The sequence below is a fragment of the Ursus americanus genome, chromosome 14 (assembly GCF_024610735.1).
Source record: "Ursus americanus isolate L20-20 chromosome 14, mUrsAme1.1.p, whole genome shotgun sequence".
In the NCBI taxonomy this organism is placed as follows: Eukaryota; Metazoa; Chordata; class Mammalia; order Carnivora; family Ursidae; genus Ursus; species Ursus americanus.
In genome coordinates this window covers 41,896,119-41,914,319 of record NC_142140.1, presented here as the reverse complement: position 1 = coordinate 41,914,319, position 18,201 = coordinate 41,896,119, and the positions used below count along the sequence as shown (strand labels likewise).

The following is an 18,201-nucleotide window of genomic DNA, read 5'->3' as shown; positions in this document are numbered from 1 at the left end:
CTCAAATACATAAATTCTTAAAAAAAAATAATTCCAGTTAATTAACATATAGTGTATTATTAGTTTCAGGGCTAGAAGCCAGTGATTCATCACTTGCCTACAACACCCAGCGCTCATCACAACAAGTGCCCTCCTTAATGCCCATCCCCCACTTACCCCACCCCCACCCCCACCTCCCTTTGGGTGCCCGGTTTTTATCTCTCCTCCACTCAAGCTTATTTCCCAGGTTTGTCCCAATTAGTCTGGTGGAATTTCCAAGGGGGGCTATTCAAGCGGCACACAGACCACCTGGCTTTGCTACTTGCTCTCAAGGAGGCATCTGCTTTTCTCCGTGTGCCGTGAATCACCGGGGTTTCAGGCCTAAGACCATGGGCTCCAAAGGGGACACAGAACCCTGGACTCAGCCACATCCCCCTCCTCCTCCTGGCCCACCTCTAAAGGACATGTCAGGAATGTCCAGAATACAGGAAGCACAAAATGGGCACCAACACGAAGGCTTTGCTAACCCATCCCGTGTGCGGGTGGCTGGGGGTAAGTAAGCATCAGTCTGGGACCGGCAGGGTGACACGGGTCCCAGTGCAACAAACATCGCTTGCAGTTGAGGGGAGGGTGATATCCCCAAGGCCAGCGGATGGACAGAGCCATCGCTCGGCTACCGGTCCCAGGAAAGCCGGGTGGCTTTTCAGGAACTTGGGAGAATAAGCTAGAAGCATGGGCCACACCTAAATAACATGGTGCAGTGAGGTGGAAAGAGCACCCCTGAGTCTGGCTTCTCCGTTCAGTGCCCTTCTGATACCGCACTTCTGGGACCATGTGTCAGGGGGCCCGGTGGAGCTGAGGAAGTGGGGAGGGGTGGAGGGAGAAGGGGTGAGCCATGACTGTGCTTGCTGGGTCTACACTCGGCCTGGAGTTACTTAAGACACACCAGAAATGGAGATTCAGTAGGAGTTGAGAGGTCATGCACTTTTGACCAATGCGTGTTAGTTGGGGGAAAAAAAAACAAACAAAACGCTCGGGACTCCACTTCTCTCCCCCTCTGATTTTTAAGAAAGGGGGTGTGGGATGCCCTGAGAATGACAAACCCTGAGTTACACCCGCTCACAATGGCCATGCCTAGTTCCAAGGGCTTCCTTTGGGACATGCCTGTCACTGCTGTCCGAGACCTAACACAGCTCCAACATGGGATTAGACAGGCTGCCGTTGAACCACATGGTAAAGATTTTACGTATGTTTTATGACAAATTGTCTTAGTTTTTAAATGATTGCATAAATACGACCATTTTACGTTCAATCGAATCTAGGTTTTGGTAGCAGATTTATCCTAAGATAAAAACGTTGGAAGAGCCAACACGGGGAAACCCATGAGGAACTGTGACTCACTCGGCATTTCTAGAAAATATGAAAGATAAAAGAGGGTTATCATAGCAAATTACGGTTGATGAGAACTCCATAATTGAGAAAAATCAAGAAACTGAATGAAAGATGGTGTGTGTTCATGACCAAAAAAGAAATCATCTTGGTTTTTCCAAAAATTTTTTTTTTAACTAATTTTAAGTCTACACATTACAGCAGGATGACCAGAGATTCGTTCTTGTGGGGCTGTCTTTCAGGCCTGCGGAACACTCATTCGTTTGGCAAACACCTGTGTGTGTATTATGAGCCGGCCCCTCTCTGCTCACTGCGGTGTAATAGGTTTCCAAAAACTCTTTCTCTCAAGGTGCAGACCGGTCTATAGATAGTTCCCAGGACGAGCTGCACATGGGAGCCTCTCTGGGCGAGTCTCTACACCAGCATCTTTGGGTGTGTCCTGGAGCTGGTGTCTGGGCCAAACGTCCTCACCCCACCCATCATGCCTTGCGTGAGGTAGACACGCTATGTTGAACTAACCCCTTGTTAAAATTTAAAACTGGTCATGTCTCAAATGTGTAGTTCATATATCAGAACTCGGCTGCCAGAGAACTTTGGAGAAGAGAGCCTGGCAACCTTGAGCGATGGGATGTTATGTCCTTAGGGTAGCCATGGCGTCCTGTCACCTATGGGCAGCCTGAGAAGAACTGGCGGTCAGGGGAGGGCTGGCTAGAGCGGGACTGGACACAGTGCCTTCCCATGGCCTTGCGAGCCGTTTGGGTGGCTGCCTGCTGGCCCCTGCGTGCGAGAGAATGTCTTCCCTTTGGCCACAGCCCTTGTTACAGATGGGCCTGTGCAGGGAAGCGACCAGCCCCGGCGAGCGCCTTCCATCGCGCTGGTGGCCCTTCGCTGGAGGCCGTCGCCGCTGTAGTGTGGGGGTGATGGGCAGTGGGTCCACCATGGGCTTCAAGGCCCCGCGAAGGCTGTCCTGAAGCACGAAACCTTTGGACACCGACTTCCTGTTCCAATAAGTGAAAAGCCATCCCCGTGTCGAGATGGCTCTTTGGTGTCTGTAATCTTGGACGGTAGCTTGGTGTCCCGATTCTGACTTGGCTCCATAAGCTGAAGCTTCCCATGGGGTTCAGGTCGAAGGATGAGCAAAGCATCTCTCAGCCTCCCCCCACGCCCCGGCACTGGGGCACGAGGACCTTTGTCCCGCACTGGACTCTCCCTCTTCCTCCTCGTACACTCTGGGCAAGGGGCTCGACAGGACTTTGAAGAAAGGGAGGTAACAGGGCCTCCAGCAGCCTCCCTTACACATTTAGGTGCTCAGAAGGAATTTCCCTCTTCATTCGACAAGTCGACAAGTCGTTTACTGCGCATGATCCATGAATACGGGGCTGCAGAGGGCAGTCATCGTCACAGCCAAGACGCCCACGGTGCTGGTGCCGGGCATTTTCTTTCTCCCCCTCCCCACCCAATCCTCCCGTTGCAGTTCACGGCTGTGCCCGCCTCCTCCTGGGAGCAGGAGTGTTTCTCTAATCATTTCTATTTTATGGGGACAGAAGCCCCCGTAGCTAATGTCCCATTCAATGTCTTTCTTTGGCTTTTTCTATAATGAAAACCTACAAAAGACACACAAATGTGTCTCTCCTTTTGACTCTTCATGAGCTCCCTGCACTCTTGACATACTTATTTGTCACCCTCAATCCTGGTACCGCAGGCTAAGTGAGAAATCTCTGGGTGGACGGAGGCGCACCGGCTGGACTTCCCCTCGAGAACGAGCTTGCAGGGAATGTGGTCAGCGCGTAATCTCCAGCTGCCGGTTCCTGCGGGGTCCACCTGCGCTGCAGACCGCAGCTCTGGCCGGAGACTTGTCACCCGAGGCCACTGCATGCAGGGCCTGAGAGGCGGGGGACGGAGGCCGTCTGGTAGGCGGCACTTGCTCCCGCGCTCCCTGCAGGGCTGGCCCAGCTTCGTCAGCCTTGCGTCACTGTCGAGTCTCCCTCTCCGCCATCCTGCTTCCTCCCACTTCCCTTCATGGGGGTTGATCCCTGATAAACACCCAGCCCCCCAAACTCCAGCTCAGTGATCTTTCCACCAGCAGCTGCCAATTCCGAGAGCCCATGTATGATGGGTACAGAGCACGGGGTGTCCCAGGGCCACGTAGCGTGGTGAACATCCGTCCCAGAACACATCTCAGGAGGCTGGGAGCACAGGCTGCGTCTGATCTTAATTCATCTATCAGAGACCTTGGGCACCAATGCAGGCCAGGGCCTCACTGTGCAGGACAGTCTCCCCGCCAGGACCTTTCAGCCACCGTCCCCGGCTTGTTCACTCCATGCCGCGTAGGTACTGGGATTAACCCATTTTACAGAGGAAGGGGCTGAGCCTCAGATGTGTTAAGTAACCCAACCAAGGTCACGTGGTTAGTAAGGCTAGGTCATGGACAGGGTATGCCAGGCCCTCCTCAAGCTGTGGCCTTCTGCGCGTGATGTCATCCGACCATGCTCAGGCAAACTGGCCACTGCTTTGGAGGGCTGGCCAACAATTGGACAAATACCAGGCCGAGTACCAGGGGATGCAAGAAGAGATGGACAGACAGCACCGCATGCAAGCTCCGAACGATGCCGTGGGACAGCCGGGGGCCCTGCTGATGCCTCCTTCAGAAGTGGGCTGGGAGGTGAACCGGCAAAGGACGATGTCACCATCCTCACAGAATCGAGAAGGTTCCTACCTGCTCCCTCTGCTGGGGCTCCTCCCTGAACACTACAGCTGTGGGGCCTCGGACTCTGCTGCAGGTGTGCGTGCGTGTGTGTGCATGTGTGTGCGGGTGCAAGAGCTGTGCATGCCCCCCCCAGGCCTACTCCTGGGCCTCAGAGCACCTGTGTTGGCCCGCCCGCCCCTGCCTCCGCCTTTCCTGGCTACTCCCTCACAGACCTGCCCCTCCGCCCCCTGCATTCCTCTGAGTGGCGCCATCGAGACCCCAGGGGACAGAAGAATCACCCACCAAGCCCTGCTCACACTCTTGACCCAGAAAATCATGACATGTAATAAAACTGCTATTACTGTCTTAAGCCACTGAGTTTTGGAGGAATTGATTTTGTAATATATATATATATATATTTGACATAGCGTTCTTTCTGGCTTATTCACAATTACATCAAAGAAGTGATTTTACAAACTCGCTGGTGCTCCAACCAGCTGTGTCCTTGTTACTTCTGCCACAAAACTCGGTGGTAATGAAGCAGTAGCCACTTTATTGTGCTTACCGTTTTGTGGGGCACGGGTTTGGAGATGGCGGGACTTCTGTGGCTTGGGGTTGGTCACATGGCTGCTGTGAGACATCGGCTGGGATTGAGGTCCCCCGAAAGCTTGACGGGGGTGGAGGTCAGGCTGTGTAGCTGGCACTGGATGCTGGTGGCCACGCAGGGCACCCACATGTGACCTCTTCAACCTCGGGGTGGGTGGGGGGGCTTGTGGCACTTGGTTTCCCCCAAGCAAGGGTCCCAGAGAACCTGGGGGAAGTTGCAGGTCTTTTTCTGGCCTGGCCCTTGGAGTCACCTAGTATCCCTCTGGCTGTTCTCCCCTGGTCCGAAGGGTGCCAGGCTGGCTCAGAATCCTGGGGAGCAGACACAGGCCCCACCTCTTACGGGAAGGGTGTCATCTAACTTTGGGGTCGTGTGTTAAAACCATCATAAGCTGCTGCTCCGTAAGTGAACTTGCCTTCAAAGGCCCCAGGCACTCCGTCCCCCAACTGCCTTGCAGACTAGTACCCAGGGAGAAAAGAGCCAAACAGGGGAAAAGGTGTATGTAGGCGACTTTCTTAATAATCGCTGCGCTCACATTTTTGAGTGAGTCTTTATGGGAACCACTATGCGAGGCCTTTGGTTTGTAACTAATGTCTAGACCCGACATGGGGCTCGAACTCACAACCCTGAGATCAAGCGTCGCCTTCTCCACCGACGGAGCCAGACAGGTGCCCCAGCAAGGCCTTTTGTGATCTTATGCGGTCTCCACAGCATCCTTACCAAGTAGCTACTGTTCTGTCTCCCACTTAACAGGTGGAGAAACTGAGGCACATAGTGACTCAGTTTCCCTTGCCTCAAGCCATGGCTGGGAGGTAGTGGCCACCAGAATGCATTTGTGGTTTTCGGGTACAGGAATCTGACCTCTTAGACGCTCTGTTATACTTTCTCCCCATTGGAGGGCAGGCACTTTTGGGGTCAGTTCACACCTTGGAATCCAGGCGTGGCTCTCTTCCCGCAGAGGCCCTGAGTCAGGAGGGTGGGGTGGCGGTGGCCGGGTCGGCCCCTAGGCAGGGGAGCAGGAGCCCGACCCAGGCTTTGGCTTCCTCCCAGGCCCTCCCCCCCGCTGGCTTCGTGCAGTCAGGCTTACTGTTGGGTAGTTGACCCTTTGGGTGAATGGAGAGAGATATTAACAACGTTGTTACGACTCGAGCTCACAGGAACTGGGCATTTGGTTATTGGGAAACTGAGATGGCCATGAGCTGATGTGAATTTGTTTTCAAATTTTAAAGATTTTATTTATTTGTCAGAGGGAGAGTGAGCAAGAGAGAGAGCACAAGCAGGGGGAGCAGCAGGCAGAGGGAGAAGTAGACTCCCTGCTGAGCAGAGAGCCCCATGTGGGGCTCGAACCCAGCACCCTGGGAGCATGACCTGAGCCAACAGGTGCCCCTGTTTTCAAATTTTAAAAGTTAAACTGGCGTGTAATAAAAAGAATTCTATCGTATAGAAGGGTATACCCTGGCACCACCTCCAAAGCCCGGACAGGTCCCCCAACCCCATTTCCAGGGGCAGCCATTGTGAGGCTTCCTGTGTCCTCATCCAGAAACACGTACAACCGGGTTCCGCTGCCCCGTCTTCTGGTGTGTGGGTGTGCGCTCCTTCCTGCCACCCCCTGTGACACCGTCTGCCTTGCTGTTGCTGTCACAGACGATGCGTCCTTGGAGAGTCTCGTGCGTGCCGCGGTGTGCGTGGCTGGGTGTGTCTGGAGGTGAAGGCCAGTGTTTCCCGAGGAAGGTGGCACCGGGGCGAAAGGGAAGGCACAAGAAGGACAGATCGTCAGACTCTGAGGTGGCCTCTGCCCCCTGCGGTCCCCGTACGGTTCACAGAGCCACCTTGCCGTCCTCCCATTGAAAGCGGTCTCTCTTCCCACGCCTCACGTCTGGGCTGGCCTCGATGCTTGCTCTCGCCCACAGAATACGGCCGAAGGGATGCTGTGCCAGTTCTGAGAGCGCACGAGGCGGTGTGTGTGCATTTGCTGTTCGAGAACCTGGCCCAGCGCTCCCCTGAACCACCCGGCCATCCTGCTGGGGGCGGGAGGCCAGGAGGAGCCGGGCACGGTGACCTGGCCAAGGCCAGCGTAGGCCTAGCCGGGCCCCCCAGCCCTCCCGGCCCAACCAACTGACCACAGACGCGAGAGCGAGGCCAGCCGACCATCAGACAGCGAGAGCCCAGGCGACCTCAGTGACCGGCCCGCGTCAGTCCCCAAGAACGCCTGCGTCAACCTGCAGCTCTGGGGGCTAAATAAAAGCTTCGGGTTTAGGCCACTGGTTTTGAGGTTGCTTGTTACGCAGTCTTACCGTGACAATAAATAACCCCTAGAGCCCTGTGTGGAGGAGGATACGCACGAAGGGGGTGAAGGTCAAGGGCTGCCACAGCAAATCCGGCTTTACGGAGGAGGTATTTAAAAAAAAATCACTGGATAATCTACACTGCGGTAAAAGGAAACCGGTTTAGAGGAAACCGCTCCCACCGCCATCTCAGCTCGGCGCAGGGGCAGTCGGGAGCTCCAGCACTGGTTCACGCTGCCCCGCGGCCCCGGGTCTCGGGCTGCCTCGCGGCCAGAGCCGGGGGAGCGAGTGCGATTGCTACCGACTGTTATTAACAATCCGGTGCTGCGATGAGCTGGTCTGCCTCTTTTTCTTTTTTTCATCAAGACTTGCCAGACCCCAGGGTTCCTTAAGTTCCTTAACCTTTTTTTGGCCTCATGGACTCCTTTGGCATCTGATAAAGCCTCCTGCCCCTTCTCAGAATGTTGTGAAATGGATGAAATAAAATATATAGGATTACGAAGAAAACCCCAGTTGAAATACAATTCTCTAAAAATTAGAACAAATGGACGAACTAGTAAGGTGCCTGCCTTTTTATTTTTAATGCATTACGTAGGCTCTACCAGCAGGTCTAACGGCGACCTTCGTTTCAGAGCGGCGATGACATTTTGCGAGTCATAGCTGTCGTGTTGTGCGAAACTATCTGTCCTTTTCCTTGGTGACAAAGTCACAGGTCCGGCTGACATATACTAGTGTGACATGGTCTTCATATTCATGATGGAGGGAAGAGCTGTATTTTAGTTTGAAGTTGGGGGAAAGATGCCATTTCCCTGCGCCCCCATCCACGTTCGAGAACCTTCTGAATTCTAGGGATGGACCAGGTGCGGAGCCCAAGTTTGACCTGATCTTCTCCAACACGCATCCAGCAGTACCAAACTCCTATTTCTACCTGTAATCCTTACATTTTGGACAGGAGTGGGACCACCTTGGATTTGGGGAAGGGAATGTTTTCCCACTTAGAAATGATCTGCCAGTTAGCGGCATGTCCTCGAAGACAAACACGAGCTGTAAACGAAATCGTGGTCATGCCAAGGTCTGCCCCGCAGAACAGTTTCCTTCCAGGTGATCTGTGGAGAAGTAGCTTCTTCTCCAAGAACGAAATCTCCACCACTTCCTTGCCCAGTGCCTGGGCCAGTGGGCAGAGGGAGAAGTCCCGGTTCCAAGGTTTAAGGGTCACTGTTGGAATCAAATCTGGGGACGGATCCAGGAGCTCAGTTTACCCCTTTCCTCAAGTTCTAACCAAAGCGGTGACATCCTCAAGGAGCCGCTCGGTGACTTGGACGGGAAGCAGCCCGATGAACTGGACTTGACGTGGGTGTGAATGTGTGATCCTCTCTCTGAGAACACCCCGCAGTTCTGGGGGGGTCCTAGCTGGTGAAGGGCTGTCTCTGCAAAGACCTTTGGCCCCACGCATGGACCCATCTCTCGTGCAGAGGCCTCATGGTGGGGGTGACGGTGGCTGCTGCCCCCACGTCAGGGCCTTTCTGTAAGAACATGGGAAGCCCTGAAGCCAACCTCAAGCCAGAGGTACAGACCCGACGACCTTTTCCATGTCTGTAGCCACCTTCTGTGTGTTTGGTCCTTCCACTAAAATGGTGGGATGTGGTGCTTGGCTTTGGCCACACCGACGCTGCCATTTTCCCCATGGCGCCTTTCCTCTGATGAGAAAGGGGACTTCCGCTAACCTAGACTCCAGCCTGGCCCTCCCTGAGGCCTCCGGGAAGGCCCCTCCCACGCATCTCTCTTGCCTCCCCACCTCTTTGCTCTCCTATCCTCTGTCCCCGCACCCCTCCCTCACCTCCTTCCTTCCTCCCCTGGGAGAAGACAGTGCCTGCCCCACTGACCTGGCCCACGACTGTTCCAGCCTCCCCAAGAAGATTCCTTCTCTCCTGAAGTCTCGCTCAGAGGCCTCCTTGGGAACAGAAAGCCGGGGACGCCTCCCCGACCTGACATGGCCTTCTCTTTGGTGACTCTAGAAGCCCCAGGCCCAAAGCCGAACTACCAGCCTGGCACTGAGGCCTTCCTTTCGGGGAGGACGCTCACGTGCGACAGGTTTGGTGATGCCTGGCTCCCCTGGTTCATTTTTGAGCTAAGAAGACAGTTGATTCCAGGCTTCAGGTGGGGCAGCCGTGTCAGAGACAACCGCAGTCCATCCGTGCCAGAAGGTGTGAGGAAGCCACACCAGGCCCCGTCCTCCCGCAGCGCGCGAGGATGGGGGAGGGACGGGGGACAGACATCAAAGGCCAGAGTCTGGCGATCACACTTGTGCTCGGCTTCACCACCCTCCAGAAACCACAGGTGTGGGAAACGTAGAAGGCTGACCTTTCTGTCAACCCTAACCCACTTCGGATGGCTTTCATAATAGCTATGCTCCCTCCCGGTTTCTGATGGCTTCAGCTTCAACTGCTCTCTCAAAAAAAAAGTCCATTTGCTCATCTTGGGTGACAGGTTTCACCCATCTATTTGCTTTTCGGAGGTGTGTGGGTGGCAAGCTCCTCTCACCAGATTTTTCCCACGCATCTTCAAACCGAAAGGGCTGACCTGCCAAGAGTTTCCTTCTGAGTCCTCCGGGGAACCTCGACATCCTCCGGCACCGCTGGGCAGTGGGGGGAGAGGCAGGGGACCTCCCGGTGCCATGGAGCCTGCAGACACGAAGCTGGGCCCGGATTCTTGGCATTGAATGCGGGGCCTGGAGAGCCTGGACCAGACTCCGGTCATCTCGGTTACTCCGTGGTTTAGCGAGCTGGGTGGGGTGCAATGGGGATTTTGACTGGATCCCAGCCTCCGGTGCAGCACACTCAGCCATGTGGGTCTCTGATGGTTCTCGTTCCAGCGCCCAGCCCACGTGGCCGCCAAGTCTCTGGAGGGACCGTCCTGTTACTAAGGAAATCCCACTGCGTTGTTCTGGGCGCTGGCTAAACCAATTTTCCAGTACTTCAACCTGCTCACTGGACAGTAAGAGGCTTGACTTGAGGGCATCATTAGTAGAGGAGAGGGTATGGGGGGGCAGGATGGAGAGACCAGCTCACCTCCATCCTCCCCACACCTCCCCCTGCAGCCTCGCCCTTTGCTCTTCTCTGCCATGGGAGTTTCAGGGCGGGATTGTTGATGGCCTTATAGCTGACCCAGGTATAAGGGGACTGACCAGTATCGTCATTGATTCCATAACTGTTGTCACTTTGGGGCACTCAACGCTGTGGGGGTGAGGGAAGGGAGGGAGATGAAGAAGGAAACATGGTCCTTGCCCTTGAGGGACAGCATGGCTATGGGTACAGAAAGTGTGACTTATTCCTGCATAACTGATTCAGGAAGAGGCCACATGAGAATCTGGGGACAGGGGGACGGCTGAGGGTGGAAGGAAGGGAAATGGAGGGAAGGGGGACTGGGGGTGTTCTGTGGGGCTCAAAGCACTCAAGGGAAGGAGCCCTTATCATCCCTGGGTGCGAGGTATGGGGTGCGTGTGGACGGACCGCCCAGCCCGAGCTCAGTCTGACCGGCCCAGGAGTGACTGGGTCATGTCCCTCCTGGTCTGTGTCTGGTCTCTGCTGATCTAACACGAGTAGCTAAGTCGCAGTGGGAATGAGACTCCTTCCTCTGCCAGCTGCCTTGGCCCGGGGGTCTTGCCCTGCTTTGTACCACAGGTGGACTGATGGTGGTTTTCAGGCATCCATGACCTTCCCTCTGACCTCACTGTTCTGGTAGGTCAGTGGTGGGCTCTTTGCTCAGTGCTCTGTGAGCAGCTCAGGAGAGCCGGACAGCTCATGGGACGGAGGGCTGTGGGCTGGAATGACACCTTGGCTCCAGCAGGTCTGAACACTGACCTCGGGGCAGACAGGGAAGTATCCAGATTCCAGGCCACATGGCAACCTCTGAGAGTATCTGCTGGCTTGAGTCCTTCTGAGGGGCCAGCCTACAAGCCGATGCTCTGTTTCCCGGCAGGGCAACTCAACTCTTGGTCTGGGGAACTTTTTTTTTTTTATAAAGAGATTTTATTTATTTATTTGACAGAGAGTGTGGGGGAGCAGGGAGGGAGAGAATGAGCAGGGAGAGAGGCAGGCAGAGGCAGAGGGAGAAGCAGGCTCCCTGCTGAGCAGGGAGCCCAATGTGGGGCTCGATCTGGATCATGACCTGAGCCAGAGGCAGACGCTTAACGACTGAGCCACCCAGGCGCCCCTGGTCTGGGTAACTTTACCAACAGGCCTTACGTCCCCGTGGAATGCAAGACAACGCTACTTCCCTTGTCATAGTGTTTGCTTTATTTAAATCCTGAGGTTAAAAATAAAACTGTTTCAAATGGTGCAGCAGACGCTATAAAGGAGTACGTTTGGGGTACAAAGTTTTCTCACCCCCATCGCGCAGGTGGGGTGCTGGCATTTGATGGGCTTCTGGGTAGTTCTTTGGCAGGTAAGAATGCAATGGGTTCCCAGACCCACTATCCCATAAGGCCTCGAGCATTGAGGATTCGTCAATGAAAGTGCAATTTGGATTTGGAAGCCGCCCAAGGGACGCGCGGGCGTTGCTCTGCGGCCCCCAGAGGCAGGAGCGTCTCTGAATAACCCTCGTCAGGAATAACACTCGTCAGGAGGTTCTAAGGAAGCCTGTTCATCGGCCCTGTCTCCTGAAATCTAAACATAGACTATATTATTTTTAAAAAGCGATTACGAGGGAAAAAGGCGTTATTAATTCCGTCTTTCCCATCTCCTTGGAAGAATCACAATGCGATGAAAAAACTTCTCCAGGTTTCCACGAAGAAGCTAAGTGTTTTGTAAACGTGACTGGCTGGCTCACCAGTCTGTGCGGGGCGACCCCTGTTTCTCTGAATCACGGACGCCTCTCTCTGCTCTCTCAACCCCTCGGAGCCACGGATGGGGCTCTCGTGTCGTTACGAAGGTGGACTTTAAAAAATGAAACTCCTAAAAACACTGAAAAATCAGCGGCCATCTAACCAGTATCCCATAAGGCACAGACTTGGAGCCGTCACCCCCAAATGGGATTTCCTTTCATTTGAGTCTAGAACGGCTAGCCCACCCAGGGAGCGGATAACTGAAAAATTTCAGAAAAGCCATCCTCTTGATTTTTCAGTTATGTCATGTGGCTTTTCCTTTCCTACTTTTCAAACTCGGTAGGGTTTTTCAGTTCTAGATTCCTTCTTGGTCCGGTTGACCTGGAGTCCCACAGGCTCCAGCCACAAGCGTGCTGCAGTGGCCATGCTTTATCCCGACGCCCTTCCTCGCTGTGGGTGAGTGTGCCTGAGGGGCCGTGTTCTCGAGTAAGGTTAAGATTAGTGGCTGGGGCCCAGGCAGAGGCGAACAACGCAGCGGGATCAGTGCTACAGAGGGAACGGCTGTTATTCAGAGAGCCGGGCCATCCGGGGGCTGCTGGATTTTTGCTTTGTTGTTTTGTTTTGTGTTGAATAGTGATCTGGGGTCCCATTGATGATTTCTAGTGTTACTCAGTCTACAGGCTGGGGCCACCGCCTTTAATAGTTGCTTTTCATTGTCCTCTGCATTTTTTTTTAAAGTACCCCAACCCGAAAAATCCTCAGTAAAGTCGGGAACCTGTTTAAAATAAGAATAAAGCTATTCATACAAGCCACGCTGAAACAGGCCACCACGTTCTCTAGTTGCATAATGCACAGCAAACTCGGGCTCACACGGCAAAGTAGCAAGGGAAAAAAAGTCTGTCCAGCACAAAAATAAATAGGTTGCGGAGTCAAGACGTGCCCGCTGGGGGAGCGGGCAGTCCTCTGAAAGCCTGTAGTCAACATTCCAGGGGGTACACACCACAAGGGGCCCCTGCTCTCTGGGGGGGGAGTGGCTCTGGGCTGGCTTTGCAAGAACCGAGTAGTTTTTAAGCTGTAGTTGGTCCCCTGTCGGGTTGAGTGACAGAGGTTCACCAGGGGGCTTGGATGGAATGTTCCAGAATGTTCCAGGCCGTTCGCAGGAAACACAGGGGCTGTTAGCTGCACAGGATGGTGGCAACACCATCCGCTGGCCAGTCTCCACGGCATCCTGGGAAAGCACTCAAAACAAGACTCCAGACTGCTTTGGGTTCTCTTTTGCTAGTTTTCTTGTGGTAAACCACTGATCCTGATGACCCTTTCCAGAGGAGAGGGTCGGCTCAAAGGCAGGGTAACTTGCTCTGGACAATCCTCAGGCTCTGTGGGACATGCGTGAGAACCAGCGTGAGGCTAGGGAGTCTCTGGGAGCCTGGCTGCTTTCTGCCTTGGTGCTGAGCACAGGCAAGGCCTTGGCCACCGGGAGATGCTCGGGACCCTAGTGGTTTCCTGCCAGAGGCGGCTGGCTGCTCCAAGGAAAGAGGGCAAGAGGTTCGGCTTCTCTCCGGGCTAATCTCTCGGGAAGGTTCTGTTCACCGCCCACTCCCCCGCCCTGCCTAAACTGACTGCAAGTGGCCAAGTCCCCTATTTGAGTGAAAGCTCCGAGTCCCCCCTGCTGGGTGGGGGCTGTGGAGTCTGCGCTGCACCCGGCCTGGTGGCCCCGACCTGTGCTTGACCTCTCAACATCAGCCCGACCAGGACCGTGGGTGACAGAATGAAGCTTCCACGTGGTGTGACTTGACTGGTCACCAGGCCAGCCGGGGGACGGGCTGGGCCCAGCGCTCAGATCCCCAGACACGCTGCCCGGCGCTCCCCCTCATCCCTGGGCAAAGTGGGCCCCGTCACCAGATGGTCGGCTCACCTGTGCAGGTCTGAGCCCTGACTCCAGGCTCCAGCCTCCCCGAGAGGCCAGCAAAGGTGAGCTCCCTACAGTGGGAGGAGAAAAGGCCCAGAGACAACAGGAAGACCATCTCCCTCTTGGCCAGGGAAGGGAAACTGGATTCATCGGCCCCCCGGGGAGATGGCTCCTGGCTGTCAGGTGTAGACTGAGCCAAAGGAAGTGGGCACACGGGCTGCCGGGGACCAGACGGGTGGGGAGTGGGGACCACGAAGTGACCTCAAGGCAGATTCATGAATTATGCCTGTTACACTTGAGTCACCAAAGACTTTTGTCAAGAAGGCCCGATTTTTGGACGTGGTTCTTACCCTGTTGACGATCATTAGTAAACGTGTCTGAGAATGAGGCGGAAGCTCTTGCTTACACACAGACAGCCCAGCCGCTGAGTAGCGAGTCCTAAGGGCCACGCACAGTGCCGCTTTGTGGTCACAGTGTCGTCGTCCGCGCAGACAGCGCCTTCAGGACGCGTCCTCTGTGTGGTGGCTTTGGTTTCCCCGAGCATCTTCATTTCTGATTTCTTGGCCGATGTTTTCAACTACTGAGGGGCCTGAGTGAAGGGCTTTGCACGAGGACAGAACTTCCCAGATGGAAGGGCCAGGAAGAAAGTGTAGCTAGAGGCCCCTCCGAAATTGCTGCGTGTTGGAGCAGCCCCAAATTTACTGGGGCAGGAAGGGACAGAGGCCTGATGGGAAGAGGCTGGCTGGGGCTTCAGGAGCCCCCCCACCCCCATGCCGGGGCACCCTGACTCTCACGATGGCCCTGTGGCCTCCTTTTCTTGGGAAGAGGGCCTCGCAGCCTGAGGACTCAGAGGGTCTGGCCAGGACATCCCGGCTCATGGTCACCCAGACGCCTGACCCCCCCTGGGCAGAGGGGGCCCTTTCTCTCCACGCGCAGAAGCTGGGATCACTGACTCTGGCCTGTGCAACTCTCCATGGAGGCCGGGGACCAGCTGTGGCTCCAGGAGGGGCCGAGGGTCTCCTGAGTGTTTAAACCTTTGGCACAGTGTCCCTTTGGGTGTGAGGACAGTTGGGTCCCTAATCCCTGGAAATGTTGCTTGAGCCCTTAAAAGCCACAGAAGCTAAGAGTGACGGTGCAGAGCCCTGAGGACACAGTGCTTTGAGGGGCGGCCGGGGGCCTGTCTCCCAGAGTCACACACTGGTCACATTCAGAGCGGCTGCTTTTGGGGTTTTTTTTTTTTTGTTTGTTTTTCAGTGCTTTATGTGAAAGGTGAGCAAGAGTAGTGTTTCCTGTGGATAAAGTGAAACTATTAGAATCTAGAATCCAGGTGCTTGAGGCTACGGGAAGTCACTTCCATCGTAGATCACAGGCCTGTCAACTGTCAAGTGATAAAACACTTTCTTGGAGACAAACCTGAGGAAACAGAAGTGGAAAAGGAGGGTGTCAGTCGGAGCGCCAAAAGCCGGGGGGCCACGGCGGCTGCTGGGGCCTCCTCAGGGGCGGGGGGGGGGCTGCAGGGACGTGGCTGGGTGTGCATGGGGGCTGGTGGGGGGGCCTCACAGGGGAGCAGAGGCCCGGGCCCCTCACCCCATTTCCTGTCTGTCCAGCAGAGCTCTGCCCAGGCAAGGGTCGGGGGTCCCGGGACGTCAGCGTGACTTCCCTGGGGCTTGGTACACGAACACAGACACCTGTTCTGAAGCTGTGGGGGATGTGGGGGCTGCAGGGGGCGGTGCAGGGAGTGGACTCTGAGAAGAGGTTTCTGGAGGAGGCCAGTATGGATTTCGGCCCTGCAGGGCACTAACTGCCATCCATGGTTTAGAAATCTCCAGCACGGAGTCAGGTCGGGGTGGGTCAGAGCACCGTGGCCGCCTCCAGCGGGAACCAGGGGCCTGCTTAGGGCATAGGACTGTGCTCTGCCCTCAGTGTGCCTCCCCTCGGCCTCTCCGACAACCCGCCGGGAATTTCAGTGAGCTGGGGGGTGACAATGCTCACTGTCTCTGCAGAGACAGGGCTCAGGGGCACTTGGAGCTCTGAAGGCAGCTCTCAGGATACGCTGCGCCTGTGCCCCAGGAGTCCGGCTAGTTCAAGGTATGCGTGTGCTCATGGGGGCTACATGGGGAAGGGGCAGGACAGGGGCCAAGTGGGAAGCTCCTCCTCTTAGCCCCTCCTCTGGTGGACGGCCTTGGCCACAATCCCTGGGCGTTCAAGGCCGGGAAGTGCTGAGGGGGTGGCACAGTTTTCCCCTAGAGTACCGTAGCCAGTTATTCCGCCAAAAGCCAAGTGAGCTGGGAAAGGTCTCCGTGTGGGGGGATGTGGCTGCTAGCTCAGGGCCCCACTCAGGGAGGACATGGCTGGGTGCTGGTCAGGCAGGACTCCTAAAAAAGGCGGCCCCAACAAAGAGCTTATGCTGAAGCCAGAAGACACCAAAGGAATGGGTCCCAGCAACCTTAACTGCCCCATCTCGTGTCTCTATGAAGTGGGACCCAGGCTCATGGCAGATGGTCAACCCATGTGTTCCTCTCCCCAGTTTCCTTCCTTGGCTGCCCCTCCAGCCTGTCTCCCTACGTCCCCAACTTCCTGTCACCCAGCCCTTCACTCCTGGACCCGTATCTGGTGTTTTGATGCAGTTCCTCCCCCAGACAGTATACACTGCTCCCGCTGCCATGCCAAGAAGGCCCAGGGCCCCCATCACAGCTCTTGTCCTGGCCTTTGTTTCTCTCTTGATTGTCTGTCCGTCCATCCATTCATCCATCCACCTATCCATCCATCCACCCAACCATCCATCTATCCACCAACCCAACCATCCGTCCATCCATCCATCCATCCATCCATCCATCCATCCATCCATCCATCCACTGTTTCTACTGAGCCCCTCCTTTGGGCCGGGCAGTGGGAGCCTGGACATCCAAGAGAGTCAGGAGGGCAGACTGGTGAAGTCCAGAGCCTGGAGGCAGGCCCTCTGGGTTCCAACCTGGCTCTACCAGCTGTGCGACCTGGGGGTGCGTTAACCCCCTGGTCCTCAGTCCCTCAGCAGTGCCACGAAAACGGTAGTTCCTATGACATGGGTACTGTGGGGCTTAAGTGAGTTAATAAGAGTGGAGGGCCGAGGATTCACCCGACATGTGCTAAGACTCTAAGTACTAGCCTGTGTTTTATAAAATCTGTAACAGACACTAGACCACCACAGTCTAGGGCTCTAAAACTTAAAAAAAAAACTATTAATAATAAATTACTGATAATTAGATAGTCTCTTTTAAATGTCCACCTCTGTTCTTGTGGCAGGCGGCAGGTGAGCTCTTCCAGCTGCTGACGGTGAGGTGGCCCTACCTGGAAAAGGTGTTGTCGAAGATGAGCATGTAGATGCCCGGTGTGCGGACCTTGAGCTGGCCCTGGATGTTCTCCTTGTGGGAGCTGCAGCGGGTCGTGGGGATGAGGACCTGGGGCGAGAACGGGTCAGAAAGAGCGTCACGGGAGCCGAGGGCCTATGGGTCCTCTGGGCAGACCGTTATTTTGGGGAGGGAACGAGGCTAGGGGCCCTGTCTGAGGTCACAGCTGAGCAAGGCTGGGGCTGGGATCAGTCCCAGGACCCGGGGGGGTGGTGTCTGGGATCAGCCACAGCACTGGGGGGGTGGGTGTCTGGGATCAGCCCCAGGACTGTGGGGGTGGGTGTCTGGGATCAGCCCCAGGAGTGGGGGTGGGTGTCTGGGATCAGCCCCAGGACTGTGGGGGTGGGTGTCTGGGATCAGCCCCAGGAGTGGGGGGGGGTGTCTGGGATCAGCCCCAGGACTGGGGGTGGATGTCTGGGATCAGCCCCAGGACTGGGGGTGGGTGTCTGGGATCAGCCCCAGGACTGGGGGTGGGTGTCTGGGATCAGCCCCAGGACTGGGGGGGGGTGTCTGGGATCAGCCCCAGGACGGTTAGGGGGAGTGTCTGGGATCAGCCCCAGGAGTCGGGGGGTGTCTTCCACATGCCCTGCATTTGTGGATCACCTGTGGTAGGGGAGGAGACTACGAGCACGAACTTCACCCAGAATCATGAACTAGTTCCCAGCCTCCTCTCATCACAGCCAGAATGTTCCACCATCTGGAGGAACAGGCTTTTTTTGGCTCCAGGAAGCCTGGGCTTATTCAAGGTGAAATCTACCTGTCTGGCTCCTGTTGGGCCTTGTGCTGCCCGGGGTGAGGGTGTCTCGTGGGACAGGCAGAGCCCCTGTCCACCCGCCATCTCTCCAGCACTTCGTGAAGCCGCTGAGCCCTGCCCGCTCTGGCCTGAACACGCCCGGCTCCACCCGTGGCTTCTCACGCGGCCCCAGCAGGCTGCCTCCCCTCCTGCACCCCACACGTCCGCGGGCCCCAGGGCCCTCTCATCTTTCTGGGCCTAAGCCTCAGCCTCCTATTTACCCTCTGCCTTCCCCAAGAATGAGAGATTAGTCCCAGGAAATATCTAAGGGCCTCACGGTCGGGGGGCAAAGCTGAGCACAGGGCGAGTGCCGGACGGGGCCAGGGTGTGTGTGTGGGGGGGTCTCTC

The 18,201-nt window shown here is 55.8% G+C and overlaps 1 protein-coding gene across 3 annotated transcripts in view; it reads right to left on the bottom strand.

Annotated features, from left to right (window-relative positions):
• Nucleotides 1-11,215: 11,215 nt before the first annotated feature.
• FYCO1 (FYVE and coiled-coil domain autophagy adaptor 1) overlaps nucleotides 11,216-18,201 on the bottom strand; it is a 74,915-nt gene continuing 67,929 nt past the window's right edge. For all 3 annotated transcript variants that reach the window (XM_045778879.2, XM_045778882.2, XM_045778880.2), the window contains exons 17-18: nucleotides 17,002-17,111; nucleotides 11,216-15,087 (exon numbers count right to left, since the gene is read on the bottom strand). In XM_045778879.2, coding sequence (XP_045634835.2) covers nucleotides 15,012-15,087; nucleotides 17,002-17,111 — 186 coding nt within the window. In that variant the 3' untranslated portion in view covers nucleotides 11,216-15,011. The remainder of the gene's footprint in view (nucleotides 15,088-17,001; nucleotides 17,112-18,201) is intronic.